General features: G+C 48.9%; 1 protein-coding gene across 2 annotated transcripts in view; it reads left to right on the top strand.

Annotated features, from left to right (window-relative positions):
- The window catches only part of NBAS (NBAS subunit of NRZ tethering complex), a 339,942-nt gene extending 332,517 nt beyond the window's left edge, over positions 1-7,425 (top strand). For both annotated transcript variants that reach the window (XM_082852122.1, XM_082852121.1), the window contains one exon: positions 6,775-7,425. In XM_082852122.1, the coding sequence (XP_082708248.1) occupies positions 6,775-7,050 (276 nt within the window). In that variant the 3' untranslated portion in view covers positions 7,051-7,425. The remainder of the gene's footprint in view (positions 1-6,774) is intronic.
- Positions 7,426-20,828: the final 13,403 nt, after the last annotated feature.

Below are 20,828 nucleotides of genomic sequence, written 5' to 3'. Positions count from 1 at the left end.
GGAATCAGGCTCCCTGACTTCAGACTATACTACAAAGCTACAGTAATCAAGACAGTATGGTACTGGCACCAAAACAGAAATATAGATCAATGGAACAGGATAGAAATCCCAGAGATAACCCCACGCACCTATGGCCACCTTATCTTTGATTAAGGAGGCAGGAATATACAGTGGAGAAAGGACAGCTTCTTCAATAAGTGGTGCTGGGAAAACTGGACAGGTACATGTAAAAGTATGAGATTAGATCACTCCCTAACACCATACACAAAAATAAGCTCAAAATGCATTAAAGGCCTAAATGTAAGGCCAGAAACTATCAAACTCTTGGAGGAAAACATAGGCAGAACACTCTATGACATAAATCACAGCAAGATCCTTTTTGACCCACCTCCTAGAGAAATGGAAATAAAAACAAATATAAACAAATGGGACCTAGTGAAACTGCAAAGCTTTTGCACAGCAAAGGAAACCATAAACAAGACCAAAAGACAACCCTCAGAATGGGAGAAAATATTTGCAAATGAAGCAACTGATAAAGGATTAATTTCTAAAATTTACAAGCAGCTCATGCAGCTCAATAACAAAAAAAACAAACAACCCAATCTAAAAATGGGCAGAAGACCTAAATAGACGTTTCTCCAGAGAAGATATACAGACTGCCAACAAACACATGAAAGAATGCTCAACATCATTAATCATTAGGGAAATGCAAATCAAAACTACCATGAGATATCATCTCACACCAGTCAGAATGGCCATCATCAAAAAAATCTAGAAACAATAAATGCTGGAGAGGGTGTGGAGAAAAGGGAACACTCTTGCACTGCTGGTGGGAATGTGAATTGGTACAGCCACTATGGAAAACAGTATGGAGGTTCCTTAAAAAACTACAAATAGAACTACCATATGACCCAGCAATCCCACTACTGGGCATATACCCTGAGAAAACCATAGTTCAAAAAGAGTCATGTACCAAAATGTTCATGCAGCTCTATTTACAATAGCCAGGAGATGGAAACAACCTAAGTGTCCATCATTGGATGAATGGATAAAGAAGATGTGGCACATGTATACAATGGAATATTACTCAGCCATAAAAAGAAACGAAATTGAGCTATTTGTAATGAGGTGGATGGACCTAGAGTCTGTCATACAGAGTGAAGTAAGTCAGAAAGAGAAAGACAAATACCGTATGCTAACATATATATGGAATTTAAGAAAAAAATAAAATGTCAAGAAGAACCTAGGGGTAAGACAGGAATAAAGACACAGACCTACTAGAGAATGGACTTGCGCATATGGGGAGGGGGAAGGGTAAGCTGTGACAAAGTGAGAGAGTGGCATGGACAAGTATACACTACCAAACGTAAGGTAGATAGCTAGTGGGAAGCAGCCGCATAGCACAGGGAGATCAGCTTCGTGTGTTGTGACCACCTAGAGGGGTGGGATAGGGAGGGTGGGAGGGAGGGAGACGCAAGAGGGAAGAGATATGGAAACATATGTATATGTATACCTGATTCACTTTGTTATAAAGCAGAAACTAACACACCATTGTAAAGCAATTATACTCCAATAAAGATATTAAAAAAAAAAAGCACCAATCCAGCTGACGTCAGGGATGTTGATTTTCCCCAGACCATACACCAAAGTGATTCCCGACCAATTAAAAAGTTAAGATATTTTTAAAATCAGAAAATTATATATATGTATATGTATATATACACACACCCACGCAAACATACACATACACGCATACATATCAGATCCTTCAAGCCAGTATAGCTTCCAAGCTTTAAAGCAATAGGAAAAGGATCATAAAGGAACAGATCCTTTCCTATGATATAAAAATGTAAAACTTCTACAAGACAACAAATAACCAAAACAGAATTGCCAACAACAGATTAGAATGTCCATTATATCAATAACTAAAATCAAATTTAATGTTTAAGTTATACAAAGAACTCCTTCACATGTCTAAAATGATGTTGAAACTCCAGTTAATGAGCAAAGGATTTGATCCTTCCCACAAGAAAAAATAAAAATGACAGGAAATATATGGAAAAAATTCATTCTTGCAAATAAACAAATTAAAATAAAATCATCTTTGAGGTACCTATGCATATCTCCTAAATTAGCAAAATGAGTTTCTTTTCAAAACAATAACATCCAAAGCTGAGAAGTTGGCAGTGGAACTGACACACTCCTCCCCTGACAGCACCACTGTGAGCTGGACGGTCCACGTCACTGTGTGACTGCACTGCTCTCACATCCTTAGCCAAAAATTGTTTCAGATGCTTTGCCCCATGTATTGGTCTGCTCAGGCTGCCGTAACGAAGTACCACAGACTGGGCAACTTACACACTAGAAATCTGTTTTCTTGCAATCTTGGAGGCCCGGAGTCCAAGATCAGGGTGTCAGCGGGACTGATTTCTTCTGAGGCCTCTCTCCGTGACTTGTAGATGGTTGCTTTCCCCCTGTGTCCGCATGTGGTTGCCTTTGGGTTTATGTGTGTGTCATCTTCTCTTCTTATAAAGACACCAATGAAACTGGATTAGGATTCACCCAAATGACTCATTAAACCTTATTTACCTCTTCAAAGGCCCTGTCTCCAAATACAGTCACATTCTCATGTATTGGGGGGTAAGACTTCAATATATGAATTTCGGGGGATACATGTCATTCCCTAAGACCCCAGTTATACCTCTCCTAATAATTTATTTTAAGGAGATAAAGAAAGAAAGGATATTTGTAAAAACCATTCACTTGTAGTGTTTCAATAATATCAAATGATTATAGACAGCTATTTATAGCAGGGGAAGTTAAAAAACTTGTTCAATAGACTACTTCGCCATTAAACTTTTTTTTTTTTTTTTTGCGGTACACGGGCCTCTCACTGTTGTGGCCTCTCCCGTTGCGGAGCACAGGCTCCAGACGCGCAGGCCTAGCGGCCATGGCTCACGGGCCCATCCGCTCCGCAGCATGTGGGATCCTCCCGGACCGGGGCACAAACCCATGTCCCCTGCATCGGCAGGTGGACTCTCCACCACTGCGCCACCAGGGAAGCCCCATTAACCTTTTTAGGAATGAAAACTGTGTGAAAATAGTTTTTAAAAATTCTCAACATATGAGAAAAGTAGGTACAAGTGTCACAGGATTGATTGTGGAAATATATTTGCATATAGATAATTACTAGAGAGAAAAGGAGGATAAAATAATTTTCTTGTGGTGATCCTGATACAGAAGACTTCTTTCTTTTTTAAAACTATTTCCATTTTTTTCTTTTTATTTCACAAAGAAAAATCAAGTGGGTTAGAATGAGTAATTCTAACTGGTAAGACAGTTGTAGGCTTCTGTGGTAGGTAGTACCAGATGATTAGTGGCTTAAGTTAGGATTTTAGTCAAAAACAAGAAAAACGAAGACAAGCTGAGGCTTGACAAAGTAACATAGCAGCTCCACGATGTCGCGATGACGCCAGGAGCTCTGCTGCGCTGAGGAAGACCCAGGCTGGCCTTGGTGCCCCTGAGGCAGGCGGCTTGGTGTGTGCAGAGGAGCCGTTCTGGCTGCCTGTGACCTCGGGCAACCCTGGGCAATCCTCTCCTTCTCTGACTCTCAGGCTCCTCTTCGTTAAAACGCAGTTGTTGCACTGGGTCCTTAGAAAGGCCTTCTCTTACTTTCTGTATTCTTTCATTCTCTGTGTTGTCCCAAATATGTACAGAATAAATATGCAGTGTTTTCCTTGCACATGACAATTATAAAGTATACTCTGGGCATCCTGTACATCTTGCAAAGAGCCAGAATCAGGTAGAAGGCCGGAGAAAAGAAACAGAGTCAGCCCTGCATTTTCCCAGCATTTGCTTATGAGGAACTAAAGCAGAATTACCCCATGCCCTCCCCTGGCCATGGCCCAGGCTCAGTGGAGGTCCGCGGTCTCTGCCTCCGCCACTCTCTAGGGAACCTCTGAGCGGGCCAGGACCACAGGGGAGACGTCGGAGTTCACTTCCGTGAGTACAGCCTTAGGCTTCCTCAGCCGGGATAGTAGACGGAGAGCTTTTGGAGGGTGGACACCCACCCTGCCTTAGGACACGGGCAGTTATCCGAAAGGCACATCCCACGGGAAGCCAACTTTCAGGATGTCATTGCGCTGGAGAGAAGCAAACAGAAGAGGGGACCAGAGGGGCAGCACTCACAGAACCCCTGAAAAATCCATCATTCCCTTTCTGGGAGCCTTTGAGGCCCCCAGAGGGAGGGGTCGTGAGTCAACAGGAAGAATAATAAAGGTGTCCTAGCCTTGAAGACTTACTCAGGGCAGCGAAGAAAGTACCCCACTGCGGTGTTTGGATGCTGAGACTTTTATCCACGTATTTTATCAAACATTTGCCTGTAGCATCCTGGCACACACTCTGTTCTCTCCTGGAGGGTTAGGTGGAAGGATTTTTTATTTTTAACAGTGAACCAAACTAACAACACGCACAGTAACTCAGCCGCCACTCGTGCGTGTGTGTGTGCGCGCGCGCTCACACGAGCGTGTGTCGAGGCTGCGGTGTGCCGTGAAAGGACGCGAGCTTTGGAGTTACTCATTCTTCATGTGTTCATTCCACAGATCTTGCTGGGCTCCTCCCATGAGGTCCACGCTCTTCTGGGCCTGGGGCTGCAGGGTGAATAGAGGACACACCATCTGTGCTCTGGAGGAGCTCGTAGTCTGGGTCGGGGGGGAACAAACAGTAAACGCACGCACTAGTCAGAGCTGAGGGCTCCTGGGCGGCAGCAGCCTTATGATGCTCGACACATGGCTCCGAGCTCGCTGACCCTCGGTTTATGCGTCTGTCAAATGAGATCAGAACGGTCTTAAAGGGATGTTTTAAGGCTTACAGAGAAGGTGCCTCAGTGGCACGTGAGGGCCTCTCAGGAAGTGGCAGGCACCGTGATGGAGTTCAGGTCCTGGTTCCTACTCTGGAGCAAAAGAGAAAGGAGAGAAAGAAGACATGCAGAACCTTCTTAAGCAGCCGCCCCAGTGGGGAGGATGGAAAGCTCTTCTGCCACTTTCAGCAGCAGAAAAACTGGTCTTGTACCAGTTGCTTTTGTCACCACCTCTAAAAACGAAAACAAACAAAAAGTGCGAAATTGAATTCAACGTCAGTGTCTTCCTGAGTCAGAGGTGGATGAGCGGAATGAAACGGTTGATGGAATGAGAGGCTGAAGAAAAGACGCCCAGAGTTTGCATGACTCCAGTTCTGAGTCTAGAATCTTGTTCAATCGCGTACGTGTGCACTTTACAAAAATGTGACAGGTTTCAGTGAGGTGGGTTCATTCAGCCATTTAATGAGTGCGAATTAAACTGGATGCTGAAATGAAGGGGCTGCAGCCCCCCGTGCCCTCAAGAAGCTCCCAGGGTGGTAGAAAGGCAGCTGGACCAAGCACCATAATACAGCGCGGAGAGGCCTGTGTACAGCGTCCTGGAGTGTGGGATGAGGGCGGTCAGCTTGGCCAGGAGATCTAGGGGAAATGTCACCAAGAAGATGGCACTGGAGCTGACATCTTTGTGGGGGTTTGAAGGATCACTGGTTGGTAGGAAGGATAGGTGCCGTCTGGTTATGGGCAGTAACTTTTATTCTCAGAACTTGTTTTGTTTTAATCCTCGCAGCCAGTCGACGGCCTTGACCTTCTTGTCTCCAGTAGCCTTTCCTCCTTCTCACAGAACACTCACGCCGTGTACAGTTACGTAATAGAGTTGGTCCAAACATGAGATAATTGGCTTTGAAATGCCACATTATTTCTGTGGTTAGTACACCCCAAACTATTAAAAAGTGCACAGCGACACGAAGAAGCAGCTGTCGTGAAGCTGTTTTATGACACCCCAACGTAAAGGAGAAGCTCTGAACTTTGGTCTGTGATTCATGTTGACTTGCTTCCTTATGAAAATATGGACAATAATAAAACAAAAAAATATAAGCTAGGTGTCAAAGCCATGGAAAACCATGCATAGGCCAAGAAGATAAGACCAGGGAGGAAGTACAGAAAATATGCCACTGATAGAGCACAGAAAACTTGTTTTAAAAAGGTGAGTTTGGTGCTGAGCTTTCTAGAGGCTTAAGCAAGAACAACTTCTGAACACCTCCTGTCGGCTGCCCTGTTTACAACAGTGGGGGTGAAGGATGTACTTTCTCAGTGGAGTAGAAGAAGGGTTTTCTTGTTCCGAAAAGAATTTTTTTCACAGGGATCTACATGAAGGAGAGGTTTGAGTTTAAAGAATATGGACCATGGTGAAGCACAAATGAAATGGTAAATGTGGTTGTTAGCAAGCTCGAGCTTTGAAGTCATACTGACCTAATTCAGATTCTGGCTCCACAGTTTACCGACCACGATGTTAAGCGAAATCCTTAGCCATCAGTTTCCTAAAATGTGAAGTCAGGAGGTTAAAGTGCTGGCCTCACAGGGTAGACCGAGAGGACTCGGTGAAGGAGCACATGTCCGGCATTTAGCACAGATTCTGACACTCGATGTGGGAGCTGCCACTGTGATCCCAGGGCGTCTTGGTACGTGGCCATGTCTTACGTGAAAAGGAGACCGGGTCTGCCATCCCGTGTGTGTGACGCCAGAGACGCTCGTGCCCTGTGTGTGCTTCTCGGAACAGGCGCTGTTAGCCAGGGTAAAGGGGTTTCTGATGACAAAGGCAGAAGGGCAGCGCCCAGCACAGCAGCGGGGATGTGTCTGTGTCTGCTGGTGGGGAGTCAGCAACGCCCGCCCCTCACGCCTGCCTGTCTTACCTCTTGCAGGTGAATGATTCAAACTGCGACCAAGAACTTCTCTCCCTGCTCCTGGACGCCAAGCTCTTGGTGAAGTGCGTCTCCACTCCCTTCTACCCACGTCTCGTCGAGCACCTCTTGGCCAGCCCCCAGCAAGGGTGCTGGGATGCAGAGGATCTCGCCAGACACCTGCGGGCAGCTGGCCACGAGGCCGAAGCCGGGTCACTCCTCCTGGCCGCGCGGGGCACCCATCGGGCCCTGAGGACCTTCAGCACAGCCCTGGGTGCGGCGCAGCACTGGGTGTGAGCACGCCCGCCCGTGGCCACCGCCGTCACCAGGCTCAGCTGTTTCCAGAGGCAACATGTGTACCTGTCAGTTGTTCTCAGTGGTTTCAGCGAATTGCAAATAAAGCTGTATATAAATGATGAGCAAGCTGCCACTTTTTCTTTTTTTTTTTTACTTTGTTTTCTTTCTTATAGCGACTGGTTAACATACTTTCCTACTAAGAGAGACTGGACTCTTCTTATTTATTTGTTTATTTTTTAAACCATCTCTTCTGATAGAATACAATTAATACAGTGTCTAAAACTTCAGTTCAGGCCGTTGGCTGTGGTGGTGGTGGAAGGGGAGAGCGTGTGGAATGGCCAGTGGCTGGAGCACGTCCTGGACGGAGGAAGGATGGACCTGGAGTCACGTCTCAGGTTAGTTGTGCGACTTTGGGCAAAGTACTCCCTCTCAGAGCCTTAGTCTGTCCTGTAGAAAATGAGGGTTGTGTTATTTATCTCACAGGTTGTTGTGTGTCATGTGAGGCTCTGTCAGATACTTAGCAGGGGCCCAGGAAATGTTACCTCTTCCCCCGCGTCACTCATGTAGATGAATTGTGATTTGAAGGCCACAGGTAGACGATCAATACCAGCACACGATGGCTGCCTACTGATTAGGGGCCTCCAAAGCTATCAGCATCTCCGTAGAAGGCTGACGGGTTTGCGTGTCTGTAGAACCTCTGTAACTGGGGGGTGGGCTGACAGAGCCAGCCAGGATTGGCTGTCGGGGGGTCACTGACTAACACACAGCCAATCATAACAGGGGCGTGGTTAGCAACACCCTTGGGAAAACCAGCACAGAAAGGGAATTCCCTGCGCAGGACCATAAGGACCCCAGTGCACAACTCACTGGCACTTGCTTCCACTGCAGAAGTGTGTGCTTGAAGGTGAAGGTTCTCGGCTGGAAGTCCTGGGCTTAGCTCTCGTGAAAGGCTCACACCAGGTTCAACCCACAGCAACTACCCCTAGGCAGCAGTTGGCAGGGAGCAAACTCCGTGACTAAAGGACCATCAGAGGATCTGTCTGATGCACACTGGTCTTTACCACGACCCCAAAGAAATATTTGGAGAGAGAGAGAGAGAAGGTGGCCGTGTATTCATAAGAATGTTTAGTCTAGGTAGATAATGTCATCTAGGACAATCCTTTACTACAATGAATAATTTTTAATTAGTTTAAGTAATGTGGAAAGGCTGCCTCTGGTCAATTTCCACATTGCTCTGTCAGAGCCATTGGACTGAGTGTTACGTGGCTCACTGAGTGTTGTTGACGTGTGGCATATTGGGACAGCCTAGTCTCCACCTTTCCTCCCCACACTCCCACCAATGCCACACACATACCTGGTTGGGTCCACCCTCTCTGTAAGAGTAAGTTCGCTTCACCTCACTTCACCTGTCATCATCATCATCATCATCATCATCACCACCATCACCATCATCACCATCATCACCATCATCATCACCATCACCATCATCACCATCATCATCACCATCACCATCATCACCATCATCATCACCATCATCACCATCATCATCACCATCATCATCATCACCATCATCACCATCATCACCATCATCATCACCATCATCACCATCATCATCATCATCATCATCATCACCATCACCATCATCATCATCACCATCATCATCACCATCATCACCACCATCATCTTCACCATCTCTGTCATCACTGGCTTCATTTCATTTCTGCTCCTATGGGTGTAGCTAGAGTCTTCTGAAAGGAAAAAGGTTTTGTCATCTTTGGAGGAAGATTTACTGGCATAAAAGCTCACTCTGCTGACTTCTGACCAGTTGTCTATTCCAGGATCGAGTTCCTTGCCTGAAACTTCAGCAGCACCTGGAATCTGGGAATGGCTTGTACAAGCTTCTGAAATGCTTCTGAGGAAAAGGCTCAGTGTAATTCTCCCAAATTAGATAACATCTGTCCATACTGACCCCCGAGGTCACAAAGGTCTTCCTAGAACTGTGGTGCTGCCAGCTGTACAGATGGCATTAATCCAGCCAGGAAGCATGCCTACTGGCAACTTTGGTTTTCCCTAACCTTACAGCCGACTTCCATCATTTCAACTGATTGTAAACAAAGTAAGCAGTATTCTGAGGTAACATAGTCCATTTCAGTGGAATCCATCCAGAGATGTTTTTCTTCTAATTGCAGAATTAGAGGCCTTAGACATCAGTATTGCATCCCGACTATATGAATCTATAAATGAGGCCCAGAGGGCGCCAGGCCAGCAGTGAGTGTGGGTCTCCACACCCAAGCCACCCACCCCGAAATGCTCATGAGGAAGGGATCCCCTCGTATAACCTCTGTTGCTCTGATCTGACTCACGTCCTTGCTTATCAGAAACCAAATTTCCAAGATTTGAACACTTTCTATTGGGAAAAACAAAGAAATAAAGGGAATAATTTGAGATTCACGTCAATTGCTCTAGAAGGCTGAGTTGGGCTTTAGAATGTTCTGTTGGTATTTAGATGCTCACCATCATGTTAAAGAAGGAATATGTCGTCTTTCTTATCGTAAAAAATTTGCCCCAGACCTTTCTCTTTGAAAACGAAGCGTAAGAAAGGGATGCTCGGGCCCTCACTCACTCACGCTCAGATTTCGTAGCCTTCCTTGCCTGGACAGTGGACGCCAGAGTGAGCAGAGTAGGGAGTGAGCCTTTGGTGTCAGATGGCCTAGGTGTGAAGACCGTGAGACCTTCGGGCAAACCACTTCCTCTGGCTCAGCCTCATTTTCTCATGCATGAGTTGGGCTAATCATGCCTTTCCAGGTATTTGCAGTTCAACAAGGTAATGCCATTGCACCGCAGCCGCCCAGTGTGCCCTGTGCCCTGCTGGAGCCCCGCTCCACCAAGGGCCTCCTCTCTCTGACAACGGTGCTGGGCCCCTGCTTCAGCTGCAGAAATTCTCTCCCGAACGTATACCCCAAGCTTTAAGTGCACCTACTCATTTCATCCTCATTACAACCTTATAGGGGGAAATGAGGTACAGAGAGGGTCAGTAATTTGTCCAAGGACACAAAGCCAGCAAGTAATGGAACCACGATGCAATCGTAGGTCATCTGACTCAGAGCCTAGCCCTTGGCCGTGATGCTGTATGAGCTGTAGTAACTCCAGTCCTCACAGCTCTTCAGGTGCTCGGCTGAGGATCCTGGGCGAGTTTCCTGGAGGGCATGTGAATGACACTAGGCTGTGTTGGCCATCCCTCCCTTCCATTCATGAACCGATGATACTGTGGCACAGGGGGCTCTGAAATGCCCTTTGAGTCTTTCACCTGCCCACTGACGTCCCAGCCGTCTGAAAGGTGGGGCGCCTTTCATCTCTCTGCTCAAGAGCCCTAATCCTGAGACGTACAGACTCCCCTGCTTCTCCCAGAAGACCCCTAGGCCTTTGTTCAAACCTTCCCTAGTGTTCCAGATTTCCCAGAAGGTGCAGTAGGTTGGACCACCATTTATTAACATTCTCTGTAGACAGTTTTCATGGCCTCACGCAGCTTAACTACAACGAGGACGTGTAAAGTGTTAACACCTACGTTGAAGGTCTTCGGGCCCAGTGTAACAATCAGGGCTGCACCTTAGAATCACCCGAGGAGAATTTAAACCAGACTGATGCCGTGTCCCCAGCCCAGCCCAGACCAATTACATTAGAACATCTGGGAGTGAGGCCCACGTGATGTTACATCACGGCCAGTTGAGGCAGCAGGCTTTATGTCTTTGGCTTCTCATCTCTTGGCCATGTCTCTGGCCCCTTTCTCCATGGCAGCCCAGCCCCGCTCCAGAAGGCCTGGCTGGTCGAGGACGAGGCTGGCGTCCTCCGGCTGGGAGTGACCTTCTCCCCCAGGCCTCGCCTGCAGCTGCACAGGAGCTAACTTTAAAAGGAAGCGAGCAGTTTAGAAGTGAAAAGGCCCATCACTTATTTAACCCGCAGCTAAATTTAGGACTGAAGTTGAGGTGGGTCCCTGTGTCTGTTCCGTTTCCCCCTCACCTTGAATACTGGGTCCTATCTTTTTGGAAAGAAAACTCATTACCATCAATGTAGCCGGAGAGCATTCAAACGCAGTTTTGCCCTATTCTTTGGAGAGAGGCTGCCTTTTTCTTCAGTTCACTGTACACGCAGCCGCTCTCTCCTCTCATTTATCTCCTACAGCTGGGGATTTAGTAGCTCTTCTTTTTATTTATTTATTTATTTATTTATGGCTGCATTGGGTCTTTTTTTTTTTTAGTTTATTTTTGGGTGCATTGGGTCCTGGTTGCTGCATGCAGGCTTTCTCTAGTTGTGTCGAGCAGGGGCTGCTCTTTGTTGCGGTGCACAGGCTTCTCATTGCGGTGGCTTCTCTCATTGCGGGGCACGGGCTCTAGGCGTGCGGGCTTCAGTAGTTGTGGCTCGTGGGCTCAGTAGTTGTGGCTCGCGGGCTCAGTAGCTGTAGTGCACGGGCTTAGTTGCTCCACGGCATGTGGGATCTTCCCAGACCAGGGCTCAAACCCGTGTCCCCTGCACTGGCAGGCGGATTCTTAACCACTGCACCAGCAGGGAAGCCCGGTATCTCTTCTTAATAACTCCAAACTCATAAACTGAAGATGGCTTCGAAAACGGGACAATAGGGAAATAGAGTACTGGGCGCTCACGGGCTTAAGAGGAAGCAAAGGAGGCTTCCTGTTTGAGGATCCATCCTTGGGATTTTCTCTTCACCGCCAGAGGGAGCCATGAGAAGCGGGGCTTGGTTTCCTATTCTAATGAATCCAGAGTCCTGACTCAGAGACTCGCGCTGCAAACTTGGAGAACAACCGCTCACAGCTGAGAGCTGGGGAATGAGGCGCCTCAGACCGTTAGGAGTGAAATGAAGAACAGCTCGGATTCTGATGCTGGGGGTAAATTCCTGGAGGTGGGGTCTCCTCCCCAGTGGTTGTCGGAGTTCTGGACGGGTGCCTCGGGCTCAAGAAACGGGTTTCAGAAACCAAAGCCCTGGACAAAGGTCAGGGGGTGAGAGAAGCTGAAGGGTGTGAGATGCACCAGCCCTGGCGGGGGCCTGGGGGTGGGGGGATCCTGATGCGTAACTAACCAAGACCGGGAGGTGGGTTTCACTCTCCGCAGGGACCCCTCAGCCTGGCTAATGGAACTGTTGTCTGGGCCAGCAGCCTGCTCGTTGCCGAGGCAGCGAGGTTTATGAGAACGCGCTAGATGGGGTCGGGGATCTGGGTTTGAGAGCCTTCCTTGGCTAATTTATGACCCTGGCAGCGTCACTCCTTGGCTTTCTCTGTATCTGTTTCCTGTCTACACCTCTCCACTGCTGTGAGGCTCAGATTCACTGGGGAGCTCTTCCTCCGGGGCCTGGGGGCTGGGGAGGGGCGTCAGGATGAGGCGCCTGGCTGGAGCCTGTGAAAGCTGTGCAGGTCCATCTCTAGGCGGGTGCATCTGCACAAGTGCGGCCAGGGAGCAGCCTCTGAGGGCCGCAGGTGCGATCCCTAATCCCCCTCTGGTGCTCTCTTCGGCACTTGAATAGTCAAGGGCTCCCCACTGCACCTGAGTCGGGCTGAGGATTTAAATGGGCGTTCGACTGCCTGAGGATGGCGGCCCCGGTTCCTGCCCCTTCACGTTGCCCCTCCTGTGGCAGAGCTGCAGGCCAGTGGCTGAATGGCCCAGGCTCAGGAGCCAAAGCCACCCTGTTCCTGGGAAAGAAGTGCTACCCAAACCCTGCCCGTTTCTCTCTTGGGAAAGAGACTGACTTTCTTATCTGGATGCTTGAAGTTCACGTCAACACCACCAGCCACATCTCAGTGTTCTCCACGCCGTGCCTCCGTCCTTCATCTCCCTGTGTCCAAGTTAGTCCTATTTACAACTTACTTCTTCCCAGGAGATGGGAGAAGGCCTCCTTCTGTCATTTGGTCGATTTGCTTGTAACCCATTTTTTGAGAACAATTTTATTGGAGTGTAGTAGATTTACAATGTTGTGTTACTTTCAGGTGTACAGCAAAGTGAATCAGTTATACATTTAGGCACTCTTTTTTTTTTTTTAGATTCTTTTCCCACACAGGCCATTACAGAGTACTGAGTAGAGTTCCCTGTGCTATACAGCAGGCTCTTATTAGTTATCTATTTTATATACAGTAGTGTGTATATGTCAATCCCAATGTCACAATTTATCCCCCCCGCATCCCCTGGTTTGTAGCCCATTTCTAACAACTCCTTTGTTTTAAATGAAAGAAGACGTTTTGCTCTTCACTAGTACTAGCAATAAAAATAATAGAAGGTACTATTTATTGAGCACTTATATGTGTGCAATTTCTCTTAGATACATTAACAGTTATCCACAAACCACTCCAGTGAGGAAAGTGATATTATTCTCCATTTATATACGAGAAGACCAACTCGGAGGGGTGAACTGACTTGCCTGAGGTCTCCCTACGAGGGAGGGTCAGGATTTGAACTCACGTCAACCTGATTCTAAAGCTCAACTTTTGCATGACATCGTACTTCTTGAGAATTCTGGCTTTCTGTGCCCGGCTAATAGTCTCAACAGCCATGCACTTTGATAAAAGGGGTCGACCACGGCCAGAGGGTCAGGAACCAATTGTCTCCTCGTGTAAAGAGATGATCCAAAATGTATCCAGGCTCTGTTAGGCAAAAGAGAAATTCTCTGAACCCTTTCATGTTAACTTCCTGTTAAAGCAAAAGTTTTTCTCATCATGCCCTAGAGAAGGGATGTTCCCACTTAGGGAAAAAAAAAAAAAAAGACCTTCTAATTCCAGGTAACCCCACACAGTTGGGAGAAAGCCCAGCTTTCCCACACTTAACTTCGGTCAGAGCTCCATCCGTGTGCCACCCTTTATCTTTCAAACTCTCTCTGGATAGTAGGTGGGAAGAGACTGGCCCCTTTGTGAGGGAGCAGGAAATCAGAGACGCGGACTGGAGGGACCCTTGGAGGTAGGTCGCCTGGCCCTGCTTCCCACCCGCCCTGTTGGGACTCCCTGCTCCAGTGCGTCTGGCAGGTCCTCCAGCCTCTGCTTGAAGGTTGTCTCACAGAGCAGCTTGTCCCCGAGGTGGCAGTGTTAGCTGTTTAAAAGTTCCATCTTTTGTGAGCTGCGATACCTCCTCCCAGCCATAGGCCGCTGCTGCGGTCCACGGGCTGCCCGGGTGTTTCCGGTGTGGGGGGGACACCTGCAATGATGCTCACTTGAACATCGCTGAGCCCATCCTTTCTCTCATCACCTTCAGCTACAACATGTTGGGCCAGGTCCCTGAATGTTGTTGAAGCTGCCTCTCTGCTACAGCAGACACAGAGACCCCCATCTTCACCTGGTTCCCACCCTCTTCTGCCTGGTCTCCTCACCTGCAGTCTCTCTACTCCAGGGCCCCTCCCTGCAAGCACCAGAACCATCTTCCTAAACTTATCTGACCTTGTCCTCCCCCAGCTGAAAGCCCTCCAGTGGCTCTCCGTGGTCTACAAGAGAAGCTCCTTAGCGATATAATCCAAGCCTTTATGTCATGTTTGGATTAGTGGCAAGTTTTTATGTAACGTGCAACATCCTTTATAGGTATATCTTCACAATAACCTCATTGCTGGATAGGATTATTTTTAATGCATTTTATAGAGCACAGTGAGGCTCACAGGTTAGACAGTATCTGCAAATCACAAAGTCAGGAGGTGGGAGATCTGAGATCTGAACGTTGTGGTCTCTGAGGCTCAATTCCGTGTCCCAAGCAGTGTGTGTGTGTGTGTGTGTGTGTGTGTGTGTGTGTGTGTGTGTGTGTGTGTGTGTGTGTGTGTGTGTGTGTGTGTATGTGTGTGTGGTGGTAAAAAACATACCATAAAATTTACCATCTTAACAGTTTCTACGAGTCCAGTTCAGTAGTGTTAAGTATATTCACATTGTTGTGCAACTAATCTCCAGACCTTTTCTATCTCGCAGAACTGAAATTCTACACCCATTAAACAACTCCCCGTGTCCCCTTTCCCCAGCCCCTGGCAACCAGCATTCTGCTTTCTGTCGCTATAGCTTTGACTTCTAGGAACCTCACGAGTGGAATCACACACTATCTGGCTTACTTTGCTCAGCACGATACCCTCAAGGTTCATCCAGGTTGTAACATATTTCAGAATTTCCCTCCTTTTTAAAGGCTGAATAATACTCCATTGTATGTATAGACATACGACGGGCAAGTGTGTTTTTGTTTTTTTGAAGAGTGGTCAGCCTCATAGTATCTTGTCCACCATCTTCATTTATTCCAAAGCATAGGACTGTTCGTGACACGCTCTGCACGGGAAAGCATTCTGGGCTCTGAGTGGCAGATGCCCCAGTGAAGCCAAGATTAAACCCGAGAGAGAGGCCTAGCTGGTGCACTCGCACGGCTCTGCTCCAAGAGTTCCCACCACGAGTGGAGTCTGGGAGCCCAACCTGTGGGGCGGCAGCTGCCCCAGTTTAAGCATCCTTAGCAGACAGGTGGACCGTGCCCTTCCCTGGTTTGAGTCCTGGGGGAGGATCCCCTGCTTTGTAATTCCTGGTTTGTTAGAGTAAATCCCGGGGGTGGGGTGGGGCTTAGGCACCTTTGCTCATCCTGCCGAAACCATCTTACCTGGGACAACGCATCATCTCCTTTCATGCTGACAAGTCTGAGGTGGATCGTATCAGCCCCCAACTTGCAACGGAGGAAACTGAGGCACAGAGAAGTTAAGTCACCCAGCTTGTGAGTGGTAGAGCTCTCCCACCTAAATCTGACTCCTAGTTCCCTGGGGGCCGGGGTGTTGCTGGTGTTCCCTTAGGTGAATGTGGCCTGCTAGGTGTCTCAGGGATGTGGGCAGATATCCCCACTCCGCCCCCATGCCCCATTTCCTCCCTCCTGTCCCTGATGCCTCTTCTGAGCCCCTTCCAAGGGGTGGAGGCGTTCAGGTCCCAGGAGCAGTGATGGAAGATACCCTGAGAGAAGGGCGCAGTGATTGCTGCCGCACCAAACTAGGGTCTCCACAGCCTTAGCATGGGAGGTGGGGGACGTGTGGGTGCTATTGGCAGAGGACTGCTCAGAGGGGGAGGGGGAATCGCTCACTCTCATAACCAAACTCAGAAAGGGCAGGGTCAGAGGGCCTCCGGGAACCCCGGATCTAGGGACTCAGATGCCTACACGAGTCCCTCTCTCATTTCTTACCAACAGTCGCTGAGCCCTCTGCCTACCAGGTCCCACAGATGGGCCTTCTCCACATGGCAGCGTTCGTGGGCTTAATGTCTGGGCCACCCAAGAGGAAAGGGAGCCTTCCCTGCCCCTCCCACCGACAGGTAGATCCCGGGGACAGGCTCCGGGTGGGTCAGCGCTGCAGAGAGCAGGCTCTGTTACCAGCAGAAGCAGGAGAGGCCCTGGGGACCTGGGGCTTGGCAGCCGCCCTCGTTTAGGTCTCTAGAGGCGACAGGACACAGGTATCTGGGCGCCTCGAGAGGGGGGCTGGGAGGTCTGTGCAGCAGAGACACAATTTCCTCCAGTTGGGATGTTCACTAAGGGGCAGCCTGGTGCAGGGGGAAGGACAGATCGGGGAGCAGCTACTAGCTGGGTCACCCCAGGCAGGAGCCTTCGTGTGTGTCTGTTACTGGCATGAGGTGGCCTCTCTCACCCCGTGACCTCTCTCACTTTTAGGCTTGCTGAAAGGGAGAGAGAAGCAACCCCACTCCCTTGGCCTTGTCATTCATTTCAGGAGCACCTGCAGGAGTTGCCATGGTGACAGGATCCCGCAGCCCTGCTCTTCTGGGCGCCGGGCTTATTAGCTCCTGGCTGTGTCTTAACCTCGAGTTCTGGGGCCCAGAGAGTTTGCTAGAAAAGGGTAATTGCTGCAGAAGTTCAGGACTCCTGGTCCCAGAGGCGGCCTGATGCTGGCCTCTCCCAAGGGATGGAGGTTACCAGGATCAGTGCCATTGCTCAGGCCCTCAGCTCACGGGATGACCTTGCAGGGCGGCTGCAGCAAGGTCCTGACAGGCTCCCGGCTTCCCGCGGGTACTGTTCCCGCCGCCCGGGTGTGCAGAGTCGGGGGGACTGTGCCCCAGGGGTGGGATTGTTCCTATTCTTCCTCAGAGCTTACGCGGCACATACCCAGCCTTGGATTCTCAAAACAACACTGCGAGGTAAATACTGTTATGCTCATTTTACAGGTGAGGAAACAGGTGAAGACACGTTTAAGTGACATACCCAAGGTCGCCCTGCATGTGAGCAGCAGAGGTGGGAATGGGACCTGGGTGTTTTCCATCCAGAGCCATCCCTCTTTCCATTATGTTCCTGTCCTCCCCCTCCCCCAATCCTCCAGTGACGCTTGCAGACCAGGGTCTTAAGGAGCAAAAACGGGCTTTCAATGCAGCTTTCTATGAAATATTTAGATATTTTGCTTCTGATGGGAAGAAAGGACAGCTGTGTTTCATGGTGCTTAGCTAGTATCGTCAGACCCGTGGGAGAGGAATTCTGGGTGGTGATGAAGTGGTCCAGGAAGCAGAGGTAGGTGACGGGGTTGTGCTATGAAGATGCTCTGAACAGGCGCTCGGAGCTGGGGGGGCCCTGGAGCTGTGTGGGGTTGTTTGTCTGGTTTAGAAGGTCAAGGATGAGGCTTCCGCCTAAGGTGTATTATAATTCTATACTCTACGTAGTGGGTAGAATCTTTTTTCAGTTAATAGATTAAGCAAAGTCACCTGTTGGGTCTTGGGGCTGATTTGGACTTGGAATTGCTCTCTCATTATCACCTGGTCCTGGGTTAATGGCTGTGGGAAATACGGAGCTGAACATGGTGTGACTTTGGCCTCAGACAGCTTACACTCAAGGGGGAGAGGTGCCTTAGGAAGTGGTTTCCTGGGATGGGCACAATTAGAACAAAGGTCTTAACTTGGAGATCTGCTCATCCCTGGGGTTACATGGCTGGGCTTCGGGGGGGTCCATGAAATCCCTGAAGTTGCATGCAAAATTGTGCAGTGTGGATGAGTGTGTGTGTGTGTGTGAGGGTGAGGATGCCCATGGCTTTCTCTGGATTCTCAAAAATCCAGAAAGGTTAAGAGACACTGAATAAGAACCTTTTTGAGGGTGACATAAGTGACTGGATTCAAGACACAAAGCTCATTATAAATTATGTTCTGTGGAGTCTGTGCACAGCGCTGATACTGTGCGAAGAGTGGACTTGAACTCAATTCCACAGGCCAGGTTAGCTTCACACACCTGTGCCCGGTGACCTGTCCCCCTGCCCGGTCGGAGAGACCTCATCCCCCCACCTACTGTAGGAAGAGGTCTGGGAAGCGGGGTGCAGGCCCACGCACAAGTGTTGTTCTGGTTACAGCGCAAACAGTGCCATTTTTCTCAGCATCTCTGCCCTCCCACAGAGAACAGCCTTCTCTTACCTCAGCTGGCTCAGCTCAGGGAAACAAAAAGAACTCAGAAGGCAACAGATTTGGGGCCAAAAACAGTTGCTCTTTATGTTTGTTAAGCATCTAGTGAGATTCAGAATAAAACCCACCACTGCGAAAGCAACTATGAAATAAAAGGAGCTCTTATTACCCTGGGTTCTGCCTTGTTCGAGACACTTACCTTTCCATTGTGAAACATAAACCTCCTGCGTGCCGTGGCGCCAAGAAACGCCCAGTGAGGAGTTGTTGTTGAGTTCTCCTCCTAGACCATCGGCCACCAAGCCGGGATCTGTAGGAATGTTTACACGGTGGAAAGGGAACAGAGAAACGGGCGGAAACTTTTTCAACAGTTTTATGCATGCATGGCAATTACTTCTGCAGGAAGAAGGAAGATTCACTACGTCTAGAAATGCAGAGCCTTGCGAATACCGTGCCATGAAGCCCAGCGTCCGGAGCACGTCCCGGCTTGAGGCGGGTAACTCTGCTTTCCAGAGCCCTGGCACGTCATCTGCTCCCAGATTCGGAAAAGGGGGTCCACCTCCCCTGGAAGCCATGGGGTATGGCACAGGGTCCCTGGGGAAATGGGACAGAGTGTGGGGAGGGAGGGAGGCGTCCACAGTCGCCAGGGTGCTGGTCTTGATTAGAACCTCCCACCTAAGTGGATTAGATGGGGACCAGCCTCTCTCTCACTGAAGTCCTGGAAGCACGCCCTCTTTCCCAGTACATGACCTGTCAGGCCTCCTGGCAGGTGAGTCCTTACTGCCTTGAAGGAAAAGAGAAGCTCTTGTCGGAGACAGAGGGGAAAGGGACTAACAAACATTTATTGAGCCCCTACTCTGTACCAGTCAAGCTTTTAGGCACTTGACGTAAGAACTTAAATGCCTCTGGGAGGTGGAGCTTTTCATTCTTATTTATAGATGGAAAATGGAGTATCAGCGAGACTGAGTGTTTCCCCAAATACGTTCAGGTCGTTAAGTGACAGACCCCAAAAGCTAACTATTTTGCTCTATGGTGTTCTAATATTTTGGAAATTTAACTACTCTGCAGTTGCAAATTTGTAATCATTTAAGGCACTGGAAAGGGTCTGAGGAATCACCCAATTCAACCATCTTCTTAGTGTGGGGGTCCCTTAGAGTTAACGGAGCAGCCTCTGCTCACATGTTTTCCCGGCTCCATCACTGGTTAGACTGGGTCACTGGAACATTCACCAGGTCTGCTGCCCTCCTGGGCTCCATGGCTGAAGTGCTAGAACCCGAGGGAACCAGAGTAAATAAATGCAGGGTCAGCTCGGTGACTCGGCTCTGGGGGCTTTTAGGTCAAGAGGATCCTGTGTTGGGACAGGGCTGGGCCCAGGCCTCATTCACAGGAGAGACCGAAGTTTGCTGAGTAGAGTAGCTGCTCAAACAAATCCTCCTTGATGGAATCATACGAGGAAGTGGAAGACACACAGCAAGTGGGAATGGAACGCAGTCATGCTCCCCAGACCCCAGACACAAGCTTTCCAGCAGGAGCTGTCTGCAGAGCTCTGCGGCGAGCTGCCCGAAGTCCCAGCTGAGAAGCAGCCCCCAAACCACCGTGTCTCTGAAGCCCGTCGGAGGGGAAAAGGAGGAAAGCAGCCCTGTCTAGCTGCAATGTCTTTCTCCCCACGGAAGCCCTGTGAACAGCCTGGCGACCTTGCTCCAAGCCCAGCAGTGAGCTGGGGCTATAATGTCATGGAACTCATTTCCATCTGTCAACTTCTTTAATTAGGTGGGGAATTTCATCAACAGTCTGTGGACCTAGAGAGTGCCCAATCCATCATGTTTCAAACTTGGAGGAAACCAAAATAAAAATATGCCAACTTGCAAGCTGATAGACCAACCCAGCCTGGATGCTTTAAAATCACTGCGAATGAACGAGGAGTCTGAGTAGTAACCTGTGCACCGCGTGCCAGAGCTGGCGTGATACGCTCACGGCACTTTATTTCTATCCAGGCTTCAGAGCGCCAGCAACAAATCCTGCCGTCTGCACGAAATGCTACCAGCCTCAAGAGCCCTTTATTTCCAGACTCCTAAAATGCTCACACACATTAGCAGAGCATTTTTTTAGTTTATAAAATGCTTTTATGGACATCCTCTTGTTTAATTTATGACTTACAACCTCTCTGTAACTCGTAACCTCTCTATAAAGAATGATCCTCACTTTATGTAGAGGGCGGGCAAGAGTTAGAGAGGTAAAATGCATTTCCCAAGGTTACACAGGTGGTAATTGGCCCATAAATCCTTGCGTTTGGGTCTTCTCACTTTAGATCCCAACACTATACCTCTAGAGCAATGCTGGCCCGTGTTATTGTGAATGTTGGTTGAATACCTCTAGTGATGGGGAGCTCACTCTCAGAGAATCTCATTG

The sequence above is a fragment of the Leucopleurus acutus genome (assembly GCF_964270905.1).
Source record: "Leucopleurus acutus genome assembly, chromosome: 12".
NCBI classification, from domain to species: domain Eukaryota; kingdom Metazoa; phylum Chordata; class Mammalia; order Artiodactyla; family Delphinidae; genus Leucopleurus; species Leucopleurus acutus.
The sequence above is the reverse complement of the archived record's forward strand: the minus strand, read 5'-3'. Positions and strand labels throughout refer to the sequence as shown.